This window comes from Podarcis pityusensis (assembly GCF_964106645.2).
Source record: "Podarcis pityusensis genome assembly, chromosome: 16".
NCBI lineage: Eukaryota > Metazoa > Chordata > Lepidosauria > Squamata > Lacertidae > Podarcis > Podarcis pityusensis.
This window is the reverse complement of record NC_138041.1, coordinates 5,280,055-5,299,129: the sequence shown is the minus strand read 5'-3', so window position 1 is coordinate 5,299,129 and position 19,075 is coordinate 5,280,055. Positions and strand designations below refer to the sequence as shown.

At 42.2% G+C, this 19,075-nt stretch overlaps 1 protein-coding gene and 3 long non-coding RNA genes across 10 annotated transcripts; 2 read left to right on the top strand and 2 right to left on the bottom strand.

The window, feature by feature from the left end:
- Positions 1-837: 837 nt before the first annotated feature.
- LOC308465029 (uncharacterized protein) lies at positions 838-18,382 on the bottom strand. 7 transcript variants are annotated; one of them, XR_013980228.1, is made up of 7 exons: positions 17,349-17,501; positions 16,845-16,959; positions 16,190-16,209; positions 14,098-14,188; positions 12,824-12,945; positions 7,964-11,827; positions 838-3,503 (listed from the first exon to the last, which is right to left on the bottom strand). XR_013980228.1 is itself a non-coding variant. In XM_080984828.1 (7 exons), exons 1-7 carry the CDS (start codon positions 17,772-17,774, stop codon positions 11,923-11,925), a joined length of 912 nt encoding a protein of 303 aa, XP_080840954.1. In that variant the 5' UTR covers positions 17,775-18,382; the 3' UTR covers positions 11,835-11,922. The 7 variants fall into 7 exon arrangements, 1 of the variants encoding a protein (XP_080840954.1); XR_013980229.1 differs by lacking the exon at positions 838-3,503 and adding an exon at positions 7,442-7,864; XM_080984828.1 differs by lacking the exons at positions 838-3,503; positions 7,964-11,827 and adding exons at positions 11,835-11,988; positions 14,779-14,850 and having other exon boundaries at positions 17,349-18,382.
- Positions 14,895-15,578, bottom strand: LOC308465182. The gene is made up of 2 exons (XR_013980326.1): positions 15,469-15,578; positions 14,895-15,354 (listed from the first exon to the last, which is right to left on the bottom strand). It is a non-coding gene; the product is annotated as an uncharacterized lncRNA (long non-coding RNA).
- LOC308465168 lies at positions 15,745-17,055 on the top strand. Its single transcript, XR_013980311.1, has 2 exons — positions 15,745-15,867; positions 16,169-17,055. It is a non-coding gene; the product is annotated as an uncharacterized lncRNA (long non-coding RNA).
- On the top strand, positions 17,696-18,965 carry LOC308465191. The gene is made up of 2 exons (XR_013980336.1): positions 17,696-17,835; positions 18,614-18,965. It is a non-coding gene; the product is annotated as an uncharacterized lncRNA (long non-coding RNA).
- Positions 18,966-19,075: the final 110 nt, after the last annotated feature.

Genomic DNA, 19,075 nt, shown 5'->3' with positions numbered 1-19,075 from the left:
AAAAGATACAGCTAAGTAGCCAGCTAAGGTCACTGTCTTACAAAGAAACTTGTCTGACTAGTTCGGCGATAGAAACCTCTATTAGATTCTAACCCTCACTGGGTGCAGGACCCCAAGAACTAGAAGGGGCTCAGGGCAATCACCCAGACTGACACCCCCCCCCACACACACACCAGACCCACAACCGTATCCTGCTTCTGTTCTAGTTTGTCTCCCTGGCTCCATTCTGTTTCCGCCTCCTATTTCATGTTTGAGGGATCAGCAACTGACAGTCCCTGGCCAAATCAAGCTCCCTGCAGGCTACTGTTATTGGCTATCCTGAATCATAGTCAAGAAGGTGAATCAGAGGGCACCAGAACTGGGGTTTCTGTGACTGCTTGTCACAATCCGCTACGTTTCGCATTACCAGTGGTGCAACTGTCCGGTTTCCTTCAACCCCCTCGGGCCCCTTCTGATTTATTAGCACCCTTCTTAAAACTGCTGTGGTGGGAACTGGCCATGGTACTTTGAACTAGTCTAAACTTCGCAGTTCTGAAGTTTATTTTTCTTTTCTTTTGGGAGTCAAAGCTTTGCACTTCTCACTTTCTAATCAGGTTGCAGGTTGCAACTTACTTACTTAAAAGAGGAACCACCACCACCACATTTTTGGTTATTTCTGCTGTTAAGGATTTGGAGATATTAAATCGAGAGCATGCCCCTGGAATCGCTTTGAAAATTCATACGTTTAATTAGGGCATTTTTTATGGTATTTGCATAGTTGCTACTCTAGCGTAGTTTCCACATCCCGCTAACTTCCCCAGGAGTGTTATACTCCCCCCACTGCTTGTTTTTTTAAAAAATAGAGAGATAAGAGCATCTTTTCATCTGTTAATATCATTATACTCCTCCACATACTCATGAGAGTAAAGAACATGAATAAATCTCAATCAAAACCAGAGATTCCCTAAGCTATAAATATTCAGCGATTTCCCCAACTAGGGGATGCATAATTTTGCCTTTTGGAAAGGTTTGTCATTGGGTTGTTCTCACTTGCAAAATATATTGGCTGCACACAGTTTATTCTCTTATTCGCTAGCCATGTTTGTGATGTTCACATTTCCCCCTAGGCTTTTTAACTACTACTGTAAATCAATTTCTGTGTGTTTCTTGGTTAAAACAAGAACAAAAAGCCACATTGTGCATTCATTAAGGTGCTGTTATGACCTGGTAGATTCCAGAAGACAAGTGATGAGAAGGATCTGCAAGGTTGATTATATTTTCTAGGCAGCCCACAAAGATCTTGCCATTGGTTTTAGTTCAACAGTTGTTCTGTCTCCATTCCAGTCAGGCTTGTGCAGGGAATGATGCAACTGTTCCCAAGTTTTGAATGTCAAGGAGAATTCAGCTGTCTTGCAAATTAATGTTACACACCACTCCAATCTCTGAGTGGTGAGAGATTCCAGGAGTTCTAGGCATTTACCCAGGTTCAGTTTCCTTGGAATGAAGGTCAGTGGAGACCTTGGTGTCTTTAGGATATATGGTTTTATTTATACAGATGTTGTTGTTGTTGTTTAGTCGTTTAGTCGTGTCAGACTCTTCGTGACCCCATGGACCAGAGCACGCCAGGCACTCCTGTCTTCCACTGCCTCCCGCAGTTTGGGTAGCTTCGAGAACACTGTCCAACCATCTCGTCCTCTGTCGTCTCCTTCTCCTTGTGCCCTCAATCTTTCCCAACATCAGGGTCTTTTCCAGGGAGTCTTCTCTTCTCATGAGGTGGCCAAAGTCTTGGAGCCTCAGCTTCAGGATCTGTCCTTCCAGGGAGCACTCAGGGCTCATTTCCTTCAGAATGGATAGGTTTGGTCTTCTTGCAGTCCATGGGACTCTCAAGAGTCTCCTCCAGCACCATAATTCAAAAACACAGATGTACAACCAGAGCATAAGATGGAGGGGCTCACAGAATTAACATCTCAACAGATCTTGCTTTAGATCCCACACAGATACAGGATCCCAAGAATTTGAAGTGACTCAGGGCTTCATCCAGACTAACCCACCAAAACCCACAACCATACTAGTTAATTAAGCCCATGAAACTAAATGTGAATTTTCCTTCAGCAGTTGGGTTTCTCTGAAAGGAAAAGGGCAAGGTCCTCAATTAATTCCCAGGCTGCACCCTCATCCTTCTCTAACGGTGTGGTAGCAAAATAGCAAACCTTAAGCCAATCTTGCATACACCAAAAATAAACCAACCCTTATATTTCCCTTTATCTTTAGTGACTTGAGAGACAGAACTGGGAAGAAAAATACACTCGCAGATCATCGCTACTATATCAGATGCTGAGAAAGGAGAATTCCTATTATCAAGCTCAACTGAAGTGCAGGGTAGAAAACACATTGCTTCTTTGTTTTCATGGGGAGGCATGACCTACCACCAACAGCAAACAAATAGCCTCTGGCAAATGCGTATCAGCAGTGTCACTAGGAAAACAAGAAGCACTCATTCTGCTTGGTCACTGCAGACAGAAATAAAGAGATGCTTTTTCTCATGAAATCCAAAGACGTGAATCAGTCTTGCTTGGAACTGGGGGAGAAAAGAGACTGTTAAATTTGTGCTTCATGAGAAGGCAGTGCAGCGCCTTCTGGGCTTTCAAGCACATCTCAACAAACAGAAGGCAGATAGTAAACTCCAGATAATGTTCTCACTCGGTGCTGGAGCTTGCAGTGGAACAAGATCTGTGTGTGTGTGAGAGAGGGCTGTAATATGCAAGATAGGGCTCCCGAACCTTTAACAGTTGGGCTAAATAGGGAATTTCAACAGACGTAGCTAATATTAAATTTGCAGGAACCCTGCCAGTGCCTTCTGTTGCATCTAACTACCCTATATGGCACGTTTGCTTATGATATGGCGTTTGGTATCCATCAGGACGACTTGGGCCTTGAACCACGAAACTGTGGTTTGTATGCTCATACCTCTGATGCAGCAGAGCTACTCAAGACTATCATGTGAAGGACTAAGAGGCTTAGCCTCTTCAGGGCCAGCTCAGTTCTGTCCTCACACATAGGCCAATGAATCTCTGTGACCTGGCCCTACAAATGATTCCAGGAACTCGGCTACATTTTGACTTTGTTGCTGTTTAGTCGTTTAGTCATGCCTGATTCTTCGTGACCCCATGGACCAGAGCACGGCAGGCACTCCTGTCTTCCACTGCCTCCCGCGGTTTGGTCAAACTCGTGTTGGTAGCTTCGAGAACACTGTCCAACCATCTTGTCCTCTGTCATCCCCTTCTCCTTGTGCCCTCCATCTTTCCCAACATCAGGGTCTTTTCCAGGGAGTCTTCTCTTCTCATGAGTATTGGAGCCTCAGCTTCAGGATCTGTCCTTCCAGTGAGCACTCAGGGCTGATTTCCTTCAGAATGGATAGGTTTGATCTTCTTGCAGTCCATGGGACTCTCAAGAGTTTTCTCCAGCACCATAATTCAAAAGCATCAATTCTTCGGCGATCAGTCTTCTTTATGGTCCAGCTTTGACTACATTAGTCAAAAAACAGTGTTTTGAATGTGTTATATAACATGCAGCACCAGATGGTGCTATAGAGCAGGAAACTTTTCTATGTGGTTTTACATAGCGTTTTTTTCTCTTTCATTATAAAAATTTAATTTCTGACATAGCATTTTCCCCCTGTGTGTAGATCCACCCGCGGATTAGTTATTGCTTTTTTTATTTGGGCAACAGTCTTCTTAGTGGTGGGATCCACCTTGTGGAAAGTCCTTCCAAGGAAGCTCTGTATATTGTTGAGTTTGTGGAGAGGGGCGGAAGCAGTAGGCCAAGACCCTTCTAATGCCTGGACCGCCACCTCACATCTAAATCTTGGAATAGCCAGGCCAGTTTGGTAATGGCCTGCTAAGTATGGGTCCTTAAGGGAACCAGAGGGCAAATGGGTGGGCCTTCCTCAACTGTCTGATAGTTAGAAAGACTGCTCACACATTGGGGTAGCATGCAACATACAATCTTCATATGTTTGGTTACAATTGGGATGTTAATAGCACTGTTCGGACTACTTTGTGTGGTGGACTCTCCTTCCTTGGAGGTTTCTAAACAGAGGTTGGATGACCATCTGTTAGGGATTCTTTAGCTGTGATTCCTGCATTGCAGGGGGTTGGACTAGATGACCATTTGGGTTACTTCCAATTCTACAATTCTATGAATATTTTCTATCCCCTTTTTGCATCTAATGTTAGTAGTGCTGTTTTCCATTTGTGTGTGCTAATTACAGGTTTTGATATTCGATTTATTGGCTCAGCTGTTTTCCACGCTTACTGTTTTGTGTAGTGTTGATCTATGTTTTATATATTGTCTGGCTATTTTATTATTGTAAATTGCTGTGACTTCTATATTGAAATAGGCGAGGTATGCATTTATTAAATACATATCAAGCATACTGTATCCCCCATGCTAGTTTTATATATACCAATGCTGCATACATGCCATACACTTAAAGCACACCCATCCACCAAGAATCCTGGGAGTTGTAGTTTGTTAAGGGAATAGTTGCTAAACTGCAGTTCCCAGGATTCTTGGGTAGAAATTTCAAGTTTGCATACATTTTCAGCTGAATTTAAGTGAATTTTTACATGAAATCAAATATGTACACTGGTATCTTGAAATCAGAATAATTTCCTGCACCTGATGTATTGGTAGCACAGAAAAGCAGCTTCTTATGAAGGTCAGTTAGATAATTGGAGCTGGGCCGGATCAATTTGGATTAGCTTTGATCGTATTCAGCTGTCCTCTCTCTCACACACTTCCCCCCACCGCTTCTCTCTCACACACACCACTTGCATTGTATAGTACAATTAGAAATGGGAGGAGGACATATGGTGCAAGCAAATGGCCAACTAGTAGTAGGCAGGTATTAATGCAATGTCTAATTTTAACCCTGAGCCTACACTTGCAGCTACTCTCTTAAGGCTAAGTGAGTGGGAAACTGGACTGGCCCTTCTTATCCAATAAGAGTTTGTTGGTATTACAAACACACCGCACACAGATAGACCTCCTCGCTACAATCTATTAAAAATGTATTTTAAAAAAAACTGGGGAAACTATTTTTTCTCCTTTTTGTACTCCCACAGAAAACAGCAGATGTGGACAAATGAAAGGAGTTACTAAATGCATTTTGGTCCCTTAAAATGGCAGCTGTGTGTTAGTAACACCAGCAAATAGATTGCGCTGATTTCAGAGATGTTATTGGAGCATAATTTCAAGTGGGGCTGGTTTAGCCCCCAGATAATGCAAAGCACCACTGAGCACCAACAATCTGCTGGTACCTTACTGGGATTGGGGAATAAGAGGCTTCTTGGTGTGAAGGATATAGCTCTCTGACATTCTCCAACTTTGTTGCAATGTTTCTTACTATAGAGATTATTGTGAGGGGGTGTACAGGAAATAGATTTGTTCGCTATTATGTGTCAAGAATATGCTAGTTTCTAAGCTGCTTCACAAGCACACAACCTGGGAAGGCAAATAGTGAATTACATGAAGTTCTTCTGTCAGCTCTGAACCTCCCCATCGCAGGCCAATTTTCTATGAATTCAGTTTCACTGGATGTTCCACAATTGTTTCCTTTCCAAAGAAATGTGGTTTGCTGACTAAAAGAAAAAGCCCTGCTTGCACAAGAGCCATTCACATGAGCAGTGTTAACACTGGAGCCATAAACACGCACAATACTGTAGCTCTTCTTCTACGAAATGGAAAATTGCAGGTTGCATGTTGGCATATTGGTGGAACTGACTTCCAGAGTTTTGAGTGTCATTTTAAAAAAAATATTTACCGCCTCTATATAAATATGCTGTATAAAACTCAGTCCTGTCTTCTCAGTTAATTGGTCACATGGATTGATCAGCTGTTGTAGGTATGTTTTCAGAGACTAGGGCCTTTTCTATATGAGTGGGTGGTGCCCATTGCCTGGAATGCCTTGCCAGTCAATGTGTCAAGCAAGCCTCATCGTTGTCCTGTTTTAGGCAGGTAGTGAAAACATAACAGTGCAAAAATGTCATTTGGCTGGTCATTTCCCTTTTTCTTGTTTCTTTTTGATGATTTAGTTCTGGTGGTAGCTTTTGGAGTTTGTTGTTCAGGTTTTGGCTTTTTACGTTGATATTTTGCTTTTATGACGCAATGTCAGAATTACATATTTTAATAATGGCATGATGTTTGGATTTGTTAGCTGCCTTGAGCTCCTTTTGACTGGATACTAGGCACCAACCATAATGTAGAGATTGAATGACATATCAGATTAAACAGCCAAGCCAAGGCCTCTTAAGGATACCATAGTGCTTCATGCCAGAAAAGGCATCTTTTTGTTGGAGAGAATGTACATTTTTGAAACACTCTTTTTTACAAGGCCATCACATACCAGACAAAGTGGCAAAAGGCCCTCCAGGCTGATGGGTGAAGTGATGGCTTTCAGCCACTGGACACTGCCCCACTTATTTTCTAAGGGAGTGATTTACAGCCACTAACCTCTCAGCTGGTGAGCAGAGAGGAAGTTGGAGCAAGTCCATGTGCAACTCCCCCCCCCCAAAAAAACCCCCAACAACACAAACCCTTAAGCATGTCTTACAGCTGTCCCTTGCTGAATAGTATTTTTGATTCTGCACATCTAACAATATTGAAAACATGCTATTCATTCAGGGCAGAAGAGTTTAAATGATACTGATTTCTTGGCTCCAATGCTACTACACATGTGAATGGTCTCTGTGCCACTGGACTACAAGTGTAGCCTTATGACCTTGCTTTGTCACCAAAGAGCTCTTAAGCAGCAGCTCATATCCTTGGCTCCAACTCCTGAACTATACCGGTTCTTAACTGAAGAACTGAGAAGTGCTCCAGGCTGGCTTTCAGACACAGCTGCTCACTGCTGCAACTTCTTCTGTTATCAGCCACTGACCTTCTGAAGCTTGTCTCTTTAAGGAGGTATGGACTGTAAGCTCCTAACTCTTTCCTCTTTGACTGGAAGCCGGAATACCAACACACCATCTAGTCAGCGCCTATGAACTTTTGTTGATTTATTGTGCCAAGGGAAAGACAACAAGGCAGGGGTGATGAACTTGTGGCTTGCGGTTTGGCCAGTGTTGATTAGTGCATCTTGCACTGTTGCTCCATAATAATAATAAATAATAATAATAATTTTTTATTTATACCCCGCCCTTCCCGGTTCAAAAACCGGGCTCAGGGCAGTTAACAACAAATTTAAAACACTTTAAAACACTTAATTATAAAAGCAGCATAAAATACAGTATAAAAACATGAATAACAATGAAATTCAAAAATAAAAAATCAATTAGATAATCTCAAGGGCTAGCTAGCTGAATTGGTCCTACTAGGGCCAGCGAAGAGGCCAGGGGAGAATTAGCTGTGGGGTCTCAGAGAAGGTGATCTTCATAAAAGGGGAGGGGGAGGGAAGAGAAGGGAAGGGAAATAAAAGATCAGGCTGAATTCAAATTAAGGGCTAGGCGAAATAGCTCTGTCTTACAGGCCCGACGGAAGGAAGTTAAATCCTGCAGGGCCCTAGTATCACAGGACAGAGCATTCCACCAGGTCAGAGCCATCACTGAAAAGGCCCTGGCGGAGGGTAGTCTGACTTCCTTAGGACCCGGGACCGCTAAACTATGGTTATTCATGGACCTCAAGGTCCTCTGCGGGGCATACCAGGAGAGGCGATCCCGTAGATATGAGGGCCCTAAGTGTAAATGGCTTTTACACTTAATCTTTGTGGCACTTGTATGGGCTGATCTGTGGAGGCCAATAGGTGCATTGTCTTGCTCAGTGGCGTGGAGGGGTCTTTGACACAGTTGGAAGAGAAACCCATTCTATGACATGTTGTGTCATCTTCCTGAGTTCAAGAAACAGATTTAGAAAAACTTATGGACTCCCTCAAAACCTTTGCTAACTAAGTGCCAGAGGCAGATTTAGGGCAATGTAATACCCTTACCTTTTAAGCGATGTCGCAAGGGATGCAGGTGACGCTGTAGTCTAAACCACTGAGCCTCTTGGGCTTGCCAATCAGAAGGTCGTGGTTCAAATTCCTGTGATGGGGTGAGCTCCCGTTGCTCGGTCCCAGCAGTTCGAAAGCATGCCAAAAAGTGTAAGTAGATAAATAGGTACCGCTCCGGCGGGAAGGTAAATGGCATTTCCATGCGCTGTTCTGATTTTGGTGCTCCGTTGCACCAGAAGCGACTTAGTCATGCTGGCCACGAGCCAGAAAAACTGTCTGCGGGCAAACACTGGCTCCCTCGGCCTGTAAAGCAAGATGAGCGTCGCAACCCCCGAGTCGTCTGTGACTGGACTTAACTGTTAATGGTCCTTTACCTTTACATTTAAGCGATATCACAGTACTGGGTGAGCAGCTGAGGAGGGCACTTCTCACCTGGCTTAAGCCAGTGCCAAGAGGGCTTGAAGAGGGGGTCAAATGCTGGCCTTGTACAGGGCAGTATATTACCAAGGTCTGCTCCTGCTGGCACCCTTCAGATGTTGCTGGCCTCCAACTCCCATGACCCCTAGGCAGCATGGCAAAATCTGCTCTAGGACCTAGAGTCTATAGGCAATAGAGGCCACTATTCTATCCCCAGGAAAGGCAGCTCTAATATTTTTATAAAAATGGAATTTTAAAAGAATTATGTTAAGCACAATAGTATTGTAAATGCAAAACCTGATGTTCCACATATGGAAATAGGGACATCCTTGTGACATCATGGTTTTCATACCAAAGATCCCTTCCTAAGTCTCTTTCTTGTTGAAGGCTTTTCACTGACCGACATATATTGTGTTCATTTACTTGTTATGGGGAGAGGAAGAATCCACAAGCTTTACCTTGGGCTTCCTGCCCCCCCCCCCATTTCAACTATATCATACTGCCCCACTATAGTCTTTTAAAACAGTAGCTCAGGAGGCATCATAAAAAGTAAAGGGATCAAGGCCACCCCGGCCCTGAGCCCTCAGTACTGTTTGAACTTCCCTGGAGAGGCAGCTGACAACAGGAAGCATGGCAGTGCTAGCGAATCACATTCATAATATTTTAACAAGGTGTCCGTATCAGGCAAAAGCAGGGACAAAATAACGTCACGCAGGGCAAGGCATATGGTAGTATAACTATGTAACTGAAATGCATCCTGTGGAAACTGACCGCCATTTGGCTTTTGAGCCTCAGATATCATTACTGACAGAGACAGTTGGGAATTTGCTTTCATTACTCTTTGAGCCCGCCCTTGACATTAATTAAAATAGTTTCACTAGGAACACTCTACTGCCTTTTTCCACAACTGCTACTATCTCAGTCAAGATGCACTTTCCATAAAAACTGGTCACTATTTGGACCACCTGCCTTCTGAACCCTATCTCAAACACTCCTCAGTGCTGTAACTTCTGTGCTTCTACTGCCCCCTACTGCTTATTTTATAACCACTTATTTATCCTCAAAATATACTAGATTTCTAAAAAGGGTTTGCCATGAAGAAGTCCATAATGTAAATATCTGTGGCTAAAGAAATATATACAGATGATAAAGGTCTTTGAATAAACATTCAGATGTTTATCATCTCTTACTTAATATGTTATAGTAACACTTCAGGAGTCAAAGTGGGTTCTGCAGATCAGAGAGACATGCAACTTCTTTTCCTCAAGCACTTTGAAGAGTTTACATGCAAAGTACGAAAGCGGAATTATTCTTTCGTCATTCAGGCTGAAGGCTCATTTTCCTCCCCTAAACCCGTTTCATGTAGAAACACAAGTGTGACAAAAAAAATTCCCAAACCATAGTTGACACCATAAGATGTAAAGGCAGTACTTTTAAAAGTACTGTATGAAATTATGAAAGCATATTTAAGGACAAGTAAGAGCCTTTAAAAAACAAACAAACTGTTGTGAGTTTCCTCTGAAACTGAAATTGGCCTAGCTGGAATGAGACTTAAAGGATTTTGCCTTGTTTCATATTAATGGTGATTACACCATCCCACCTTCTTGTTGTATCTCTGAGTTCCAAGTGATTTGATGCATTTGAAGTCAGGAATGTTAGAGTGGTTGATGATTCCAGCTGCACAAATAAAAGGTGGGGGACACCTAGCTTGCCAGTAGTACATGTGAGAAGGATCTTAGTAAACTACAAGCTGAACATGAGTCAACAGTGTGATACAGAAGCAAAAAACAACAACGACAATGCTTATGCAATTCTGGGCTGCATTAACAAAGGTCTAGTGTCCTGATCAAATTCTGGGCACCACAATTTAAGAAGGATGTTGATAAGCTCGAATGTGTGCAGAGGAGTGTGAGCAAGATGATCAAGGGTCTGTAAACTAAGCCTTATGAGGTATGGTTGAAGGAGCTGGGTATGTCTAGCCTGGAAAAGAGGAGACTGAGAGGGGATATGATAGCCATCTTCAAATATCTAAAGGGCTACCACATTGAAGATGGAGTAAGCTTGTTTTCTCCCACTTTAAAGGGTAGGACCCAAGTTATATAAAGGAGATTCCAACTAAACATCAGGGAGAACTTTCTGGGTAAGAGCTGTTTGACAGTGGAACAGTATCCCTCAGGAGGTTGTGGACTCCTTGGATGATTTTAAGCAGAGATTGGATGGCCATCTGTCATGGATGATCTAGTTGAGATTTCTGCATTGCAGAGATTTGGACTAGATGACCCCTGGGGTATCTTCCAACTCTACAAATCTACAATTTTATTATTCCTTCTCCTATGACTACTGTCATGGTGCATCTTTCTTACAAGGAGCATTTTCCAGAGTAATGTCATTTATTAGGAATTATTTTAGTATTTTTTCAGTCATTTATCCAAAAACTTTTTCTAATACGAGCTATAAACCAACATTATGATTTAAAGACTAATTAAGCCAAAATAAAATTACGTATTATCAGGATTTTTATGTAACAAAATAGCAACATGTTTTTAAATTCAGCAATATTAGCGCTCTCTACTTTTGCGAGCCAGAAACTGTGGTTGAATAAACAATGTTATTTAGTGATTGCAGTAGTATTTGCTGCTCCAACAGCTTAATGAATAACTTTAATTCATCTAGGAGTTCATGCATGTAGGTGAGTTTTTCATCTTTTGACATGTTATTGGATGGGTCTGACAGACGGTCTACCATGTTAGATAATTTCTCTTGAGATTTTAAGGTTTTCAGTTTAAGACTTACATTTCTGACCGACTGTGTTTCTCTGGCTTCTCTTTTCTTTGGAAATGCTCCCATTTCTCTCTCTCTCATTTTCTGTTCCTTTGTGTTGATCAAAAATGTATCCTCAAAACTACCTTCTTTTTTATGAAAACTGGAAACGTTTCTCTTCATTCTTCTTGATAATGTACTCTGGGAGCTACTTGGGGTAAAATAAGAAGACAAACTGTAGGAAGAACTATAGCTATCAAAGGGTTTTGAAGAAACCAAGTGTGGCTTCTCTGGGTATGTTGATCTTCTTCTTCTTGTTCTTCTTCCATTTAGTCCTAAGAGTTGTCCTTCCTTGACATTATAAGTGATGACTTCATTGGCTTTCCTTCTTTTACGTTCATTGGAATGTGTGGAAGTTGGCTGTGATTTAGATTCCTTCTCACCAACATACGTACTTCTTACACATCTAAGAATTTCTTTCTGCTCTATGGCTTTCTGAATTTTGTCTTCACTATTCTGTATGTTTCTGATCCTACATTCTTGCCTTTTGAACCTTCTGGGAATCCAGTCCTGTCTGTCTGCAAACCTGGGTTTTGTACTTCTTTCCAAATGCTTTCTAAATCTTCCCCTTCTTTTACTGGAAGGTTTTTTCCCCCTTTTGTTATGTGTCCAACGCTTCTTCCTCTGCAAAATGCCAACCATGACTTGAGTAAAACATCCATAAATGCTTAAGTTTGAAAGATTGTATAAGAATAGCTCAGACACATACTCTGCACCTCCTAGGCCACTATGCTTGTTAGATCACTGGAAAGATAGAAACTAAGACCCCTGTCTCCTATTTCTCCCTGTGGGAAAATATGGAACAAAGCCTTAGTCAGGCTCTAGGGTCTCTAGTACTCCTTCTCACATAGGGCAGAGCTTGAAGCTCAACAGGGGAAAACGGCATATAAAAGAGCCCAATCAATCCCAGCTCTGTATGTGATCATTTCTCCTCATTTTTGGCCTGCCCACATGTGATTTTATTTAGTTGTAAATCCCTGTATTTTTATTAGACTGGAGTAGCCCACACCAGTTTGAATTAGACTGGAGTAGCTCATACCAGTAGGCATCCCTTTTGTGTTTCTCCTTGCCTTCTAATTGGTCGATTCTCTTATGCCAATTAACTACTAACAGGGCATGCTCACAGATGGTGGCATACAACTTAAAAATAAAATTCCCCACCCAGTAAGTGTGCAAAAGCACAGTTAGGCAATGGTAAATTCTCAATGCACATTTCTGCAGGTTTTTTTTTTTTTGTTCAAATCTGAGGGATCCAAAGAAGTGTGTGTATGTGTGTGTGTGTGTTGCAAGGCCATGCTTCTCTATCCAGAAGCACACCACAAACAGTGACGAGCATGGCCAGAAAAGAAAAAGAACCGAGGAAGTCACAGAGTGTTGAAACAGATGTGGCAGAAAGTGACTGACCCACTCACCCACCAAAACTGTTTGCCGCCCCAAGTGGAGTAGTTTGAAGCCCAATTTCCTGCAGTTTATTGTATTAACCCTGAATTGGGTAAACTCGAATTTACAGGAGACAGCGATGAGACTGGTGTTTGAGAACACAAATTAAATGAGAACACAAAACAGCTATAAACACGTAGTAAGCTCCAATGTGAACAAGCTCTTTATATCATGATTTACCTGCCACATTAACTGCTTCCAAAGCACTGGTTTGCTGGGCTGCAAATCGCTAAGAATTTTTGACACCACTTCATTTGATTCTTTAACAGCCTGGGGGATATATGATCCAAACGGTGCCTCTACTGAAAGAAATTAATGTGAACAAAAGCCTGTTTCTAAGGACATACTACTCTGAATCCTACTTTAAAAGCAACTGAATGAGAGCAGCAAGGGCTTAAAGCAGTGGTTCCCGAACTCTTCTCCACGGACTACCTGAAAATTGCTGAGGGTCCTGGTGGACCACTTAATGATTTTTCTGCCTGTTGTAGGAAATGTAATGTGTTTTGCTCAGTGCTATATGATTTTTAATTGTATTTTTATTGCTTTGTAATACAAGAAACAAAATACACAAGAAATATACAATTAAAAATCAGTATTAATATTCACTATACAAGCAGAAGACTACCTGAATGAAGCTCACAGACCAGTTTGGGAACCCCTGGCTTAAAAGTGTAATGGAACATTTTGGTAAAAGCAAACTTCTCCCATGATAACGAGATGTTTATTATGCACCTTTTAATATAGTAGAAGTCCCACGAAGTTCAATGGGGTTACTCTTTTGTAACCTTGTAACCTTTATATTATTTGTGTGGACGCTGCATGCCAATGAATGTTCTAGCCTGGAGTACCAAAATCCCTCTTGGAACACAGCTCTTCCTCCAAAACCTTCATTCTTTGTTCCTGCTACCCACATATGCTCAGTTTCTTGCCAAACAAGTCATTTAAGATACCCCTCTCCTGATATTCCTCCTCTGGTGGCGTTGTACCAGCTTCTTCTAATCTACCTCATCACTATCACCTGCTCCAGAAACACTACATTTCATGTGGACTAGGGACAGTGGAGATTCTCTCCACTTGCAACTTTGCTTCGTTATCACACAAAAAGGTTTTCTGTGTCTGCAGGAATACAACTGCAATACTAAAGATATACTCAAGAAATATAATCTCTTAGATATCCCTGCAGTCAATATATTTGGGAAGTATTAGTGAAGACACTGGTTCAGCAATGTTAGGTTCAGCAATGTCTCAATTACCATAGGGACTAGCAAGTTCCTTTAAAAAATTCCCAAGGTTTCTAACAAATACCTTGTTCACATGTGTTATGTTTTCAGCCAGATCCAGCATAAATATATAGCTGGAAGTCTACATACATATATTCAGCAAATTACTGTTATTTGGGAAATGCTGACCAATAATTTATAAGCACATCTGTGGTGGTGATAAACATTTTATACCTGATTCCTTTTGGATGATGATAATATCAGGCTGAGCTTCTTGTGCCTTCATGGATTCGCTGGTAAACTTATCCATTTGTTTAACTCTTGCCTTAAACAAGCAAGCAAAACACCACAATAAAAGGGACTTGTAAAATACTGTGTTTACATCGCTAAAAACTTTTGACAGTATATGCTTGCTGGCTCATAAATGCTAAATGCTTTTTTAAATTCAGAGATCTGTGTACATTACTGACCAAGGCAGATACAAAATAAAATTCATAACTTTTTTTATCATAAGCAACTTCATAATTACTTAAAACATCAGGTCACCATGATGTCTTGGCAAATTTCAACATGGACATATTTACTTACGGTCCAGTTGTAAGGCTGGTGGGGTGATAACATGTAGGACAGAATGAACCAATAGGTACACCAATGCAAGGTCATAATACTTGTTGCTAGGCCAGTATCTCGTAAAAGATGTGATCTCAGGCATCAGAGGCACTGCTCCAAATTGGAATAGGAGTGTTACAACCTCTTGTAGCTGTTTAATTTGCTGAAAATGATTTTCAGAGATGTATTCTCCGCTTTCCTAACAGTTCAAAGCAGCTGATAACCATAGAGAAATGCCATCCATAAAGCCAATTAACAACAACAACAAAAAGACATTTTAAGCAGGGTGTTGCCTATTATCTTAACTTTAGTTGATAACCAAAGTGTCAAGATCTTCTCATACAGCTGGCAGAGGTGCGCTAGATAATCCTTGATCTTCTGAGGGAGCAGCAATAAATAATAATAATAACAACAACAACAACATTCCCTGCACATCTGGCTGGGTTTTCCCAACCACTCTGGGCGGCTCCCAGCACATATAAAAAAATAATAAAAAGTCAAGCATAAAAAACTTCTGTGTCTTCTAAAACTCAGATAGTTGTTTATCCCCTTGACATCTGATGGGAGGGCATTCCACAGGGCGGGCGCCACCACTGAGAAGGCCCTCGGTGCTGGACCTCCGTGTCCGGGCTGAACGATGGGGGTGGAGACGCTCCTTCAGGTATACTGGGCTGAGGCTCTTTAGGGCTTTAAAGGTCAGCACCAACACTCTGAACTGTGCTCAGAAACGTACTGGGAGCCAATGTAGGTCTTTCAGGACTGATGTTATATGGCAGTGGTGTCCAAACTTTTTTCAAAGAGGGCCAGATTTGATGAAGTGAAGGGCCATGGGGCCAACCGAAGGGCCAACCAAAGTTGCTGACCTGGATTGAAGTTCTTGAGCTTTTTAATAATAATAATAATAATAATAATAATAATAATAATAATATTTTATTTATATCCCGCCCTCCCCAGCCGAAGCCGGGCTCAGAGCAGCTAACAACAGTAAAATAATACATACATTTATGATTCTACCTCACAGTTCTTGAGCTTTTTTTTAGGACTGAAGTTATCGATCTTCTTTTAGGGTTCGAGTTGCGGAGCTTCTTTTAGGATTGAAGTTGTTGAAGGTTTTTTTAGGATTTTACCCCAGGAAATAAACTGCCACAGGGGCCAGATTAAACCGACCGGCAGGCTGGATTAGGCCCCTGAAACAGACTTTGGACATGCCTGTTATATGGTCTTGGCGGCCACTCCCAAACGACTCATCTTGAACACCCAGAAGGATAGTAACTGAAATGGCCTCAAACAAGTGGATGAACAAAGCCAGCCCACCTGGCTTCCCGTCTTCTCGCCTCGGGTGGCAAAATGGCACATGATGCCATCCCTGAGGATGAGGGAAGTTCAGCAAGCCAGGTAGCGGGTCCAGGATGCCAAGATGAATTTGGGCCCCAACCAGCAGCCCTGAAAATAATGCATCATGGAGGCCCAAGAGCCTTTCAGATTTCTAATGCCAGGCTTGTTGGACAACCTAGCTTTTTGGGGTGGATTTGTCTCCAAAAGATCTGAAGTTAACTCCTGCAAATTACATCTTGCCTAGCTTGGCTCCTCAGGCATTCTGGATCCCTTCCAAGTTGAATATGGAGCGCTCCTAATTTTTATTTCTCCAATCTCACCCCCCGCTCACATAAAAAATAAACAACTTGTTGCTTTCTAGGAACAGGAAAGAGGTTTTTACCTGATATCTTACCGAGTTACCTAAGGAAAGGAAAAATGGGGAGAGTTGCACGATTTAACAAGGCAATAGCAAGAAAGATGGCTTTACACACTTCTTCATACAGAATCGATTAAAGAATCAAAGCAGAATCATCATCCTTTTAAGAAGGGTTAACATGAAATAGATGACAGCTGAACAGTTGACATTTTGATTTTATTACAGGTATGCCAACTTAAAACAGTTGCTCTGAGAATATACCATTTAGTCTTCAAATCTTTTAATATATCTTGCTATTTTCATTCTGCGCTCTCACAGATTATTATTTTTTTGCAAATTAGGGGTATGATCCAAAGTTAAGCACAAATTGCAGAGCAATTTGATGTATGTAACTCAGAATGTCAATGGAACTTAACTCAGTCACAAGCATGTTTAGGGTTCCAAGCTTAATTTAAATATATTGAGAATGTGGGTTTTTTGAAATAATGGTGTTTGGGCTGGTTAGTCGACACATAATTTTCTCTTTCACAGTGAGAAACAGCGATTTATTCACAGCTGGGTGACTCATGACTAAATTGCATCACTTGGCAACACTTGTGGTTAGATACTTTTCAGGTTATTTATTCCCGTTAATGAACTATTTCTACCTCTAAAGATACTTGCCTGCACAAAACCTTACCTGAAATGTGGTAAAAAGGAGAAATTAACATAAAAAAGACAAAGACAAACGTCTCCCTAGTGGCCATAATCCTCAAAACAGCAGGTGAGAAGAACGAGAGAGGAATAGTAGGAACCTTTAAAAGGCACAGGTAAAAAATGAAAGGTTAACATTTTAATGAGGGATCCAAATTCCTTAGAAATATGTATTTCCTTATATTGATCTTTTTTTTTTTAAAGCAAAAATTAAAACGTGTGTAAGGACTAGTTTTAAGCCCCAATCAAAAAGGGAGTTATTTTCAGTCAGGATGGAAGGATCGCCTATTCAGTGGTCTGGGCTAAAAGCTCATTTTTATGTAGCAGTACTTAGGGGGGGAAACACGCGGTAGTAATAAATAGGCGGTGCTTTGCTTGTTTAAAGAAGTGTCTAATGCCCCTTCTGGCATTCGTTAACCGCAATTGCTTCAAGAGGCTGGCAGGCGAGGGGACAATTCTGAGGTAAAAATAACACAAAACCCGAGCGCACCTGAGGTAACGACGGTTGGAAATGCGCGGGAAAAGCTAGCTCTCCCTCGCGCGCCACTTCAAAGCCTCCAACGCCTCTTTCCTCCCCCGCCAACAGCCGGATGCGCCGCTCGAGGCACGGATTGGACAGGGGGCGGGAGGGAAAGGGAGACTGCGACAAGCGCCAGCCAATCCCCGGCGACGCACGACCCCTGCGGTCGCTCCGAGGGAAACCCCGAGCGAGAAGCGGCGTTTGTTTGTGTTCTGTCGTTCGTCGTCGCCGCCGTCTTCTTCCCGCCTTCTCTGAGGGAGTCTTGGCCACGGAGCTTCCGGTTTTCCTCTGCCATTTTGAAATGCCCCATTCCCAGGGCGGAAGTGGAGGCTGCCCGTGGAAATGAGTGGGGGAAAGGAAACTCTGCTCGTGTTTTGTATGCAATTCTCTTCGCATTGCGAGTTTTTCAATGCAGTATTACAAAAATAGATTGCAATCCATTATCTTTCCGTTCCAGGTTGGTTGTGCTTGGATGGCAGACAACTTTGCAGTGTAGTTCACTAAATCTGAGTGTGGTTTCGACAGCCCTGCAATGACTCTTAATGGCCCCAAATATTTCCTCTGCAGAAGAAAATATCTTGGGGGAAATCTCTCCCAGTAGTTCTTTTCACTCCAGTCAAAATAAACACACGTTGTGTATGATTAGGGGAGCTGACAATGATTCCAGAGACTAGGGTATTTGCCATTGCAAAATAATGACCTGCGCTGGCCAAGGTGATCTGCAAACCTTTTTAGATATCTTGACAGGAGAAAAGCCACACGGTCAATTTTTTTCTTGTAGACTGCCTTTTTCTGTGATCTTTGCATGTGGTCTTTTCTATAGTCTTCTCAGTACATCACCACACCCTTTATATTTCTTTATTTCCCAGTGGCCATTTCGGAGGAGGTATATAGACAAATTAGGGCTACTGGTTCAGGGCTTTGGAAAGCCAGCCCTGTGAGGAAAAGTTGAAGGAACTGGGCTATGTATTAGACCGTGGGTAGGCAAACTAAGGCCTGGGTGGCAGATCTGGCCCAGTCAATCGCCTTCTCAATCCGGCCCGCGGACGGTCCAGGAATCAGTGGGTTTTTACATGAGTAGAATGTGTCCTTTTATTTAAAATGCACCTCTGGGTTATTTCTGGGGCCTGTCTGGTGTTTTTACAGGAGTAGAACGTGTGCTTTTATTTAAAATGCATCTCTGGGTTATTTGTGGGGCATAGGAATTCATTCATTATTATTTTTTCAAAATATAGTCCGGCCCCCCACAAGGTCTGAGGGAGAGTGGACCGGCCCCCTGCTGGAAAAGTCTGCTGACCCCTGTATTAGACTGAAGGTAAGTAGGATTGGGCTCTTCAAAGACCGGAACGGTGCTCACCACATTCAGAAGAGGGCAAAATCAAGTAGGCTTAGTATATGCAAAGGTTGATTTAGGCTAAATATAAGGAATCTTGACTACTGCAATAGCAGGTTGGCAATAGGGCAAACTAATCAAAGCAGTGGTGGGATCTCTTGCACTCCAGCTCTCCAAATTTATAGGAAGCTGCCTTGCACTGAGTCCATCTAGTATTGCCTGCACTAACTGGCAGCATATTCCATGTTCTCGGACAACCATTCTTTTCCCTAGCCCTACCTTCACGGCCTAGGACCCTCATACCTACAGGACTGCCTTTCCCGGTATGCCCCATGGAGAGCCTCAAGGTCCATAAACAGCAGCA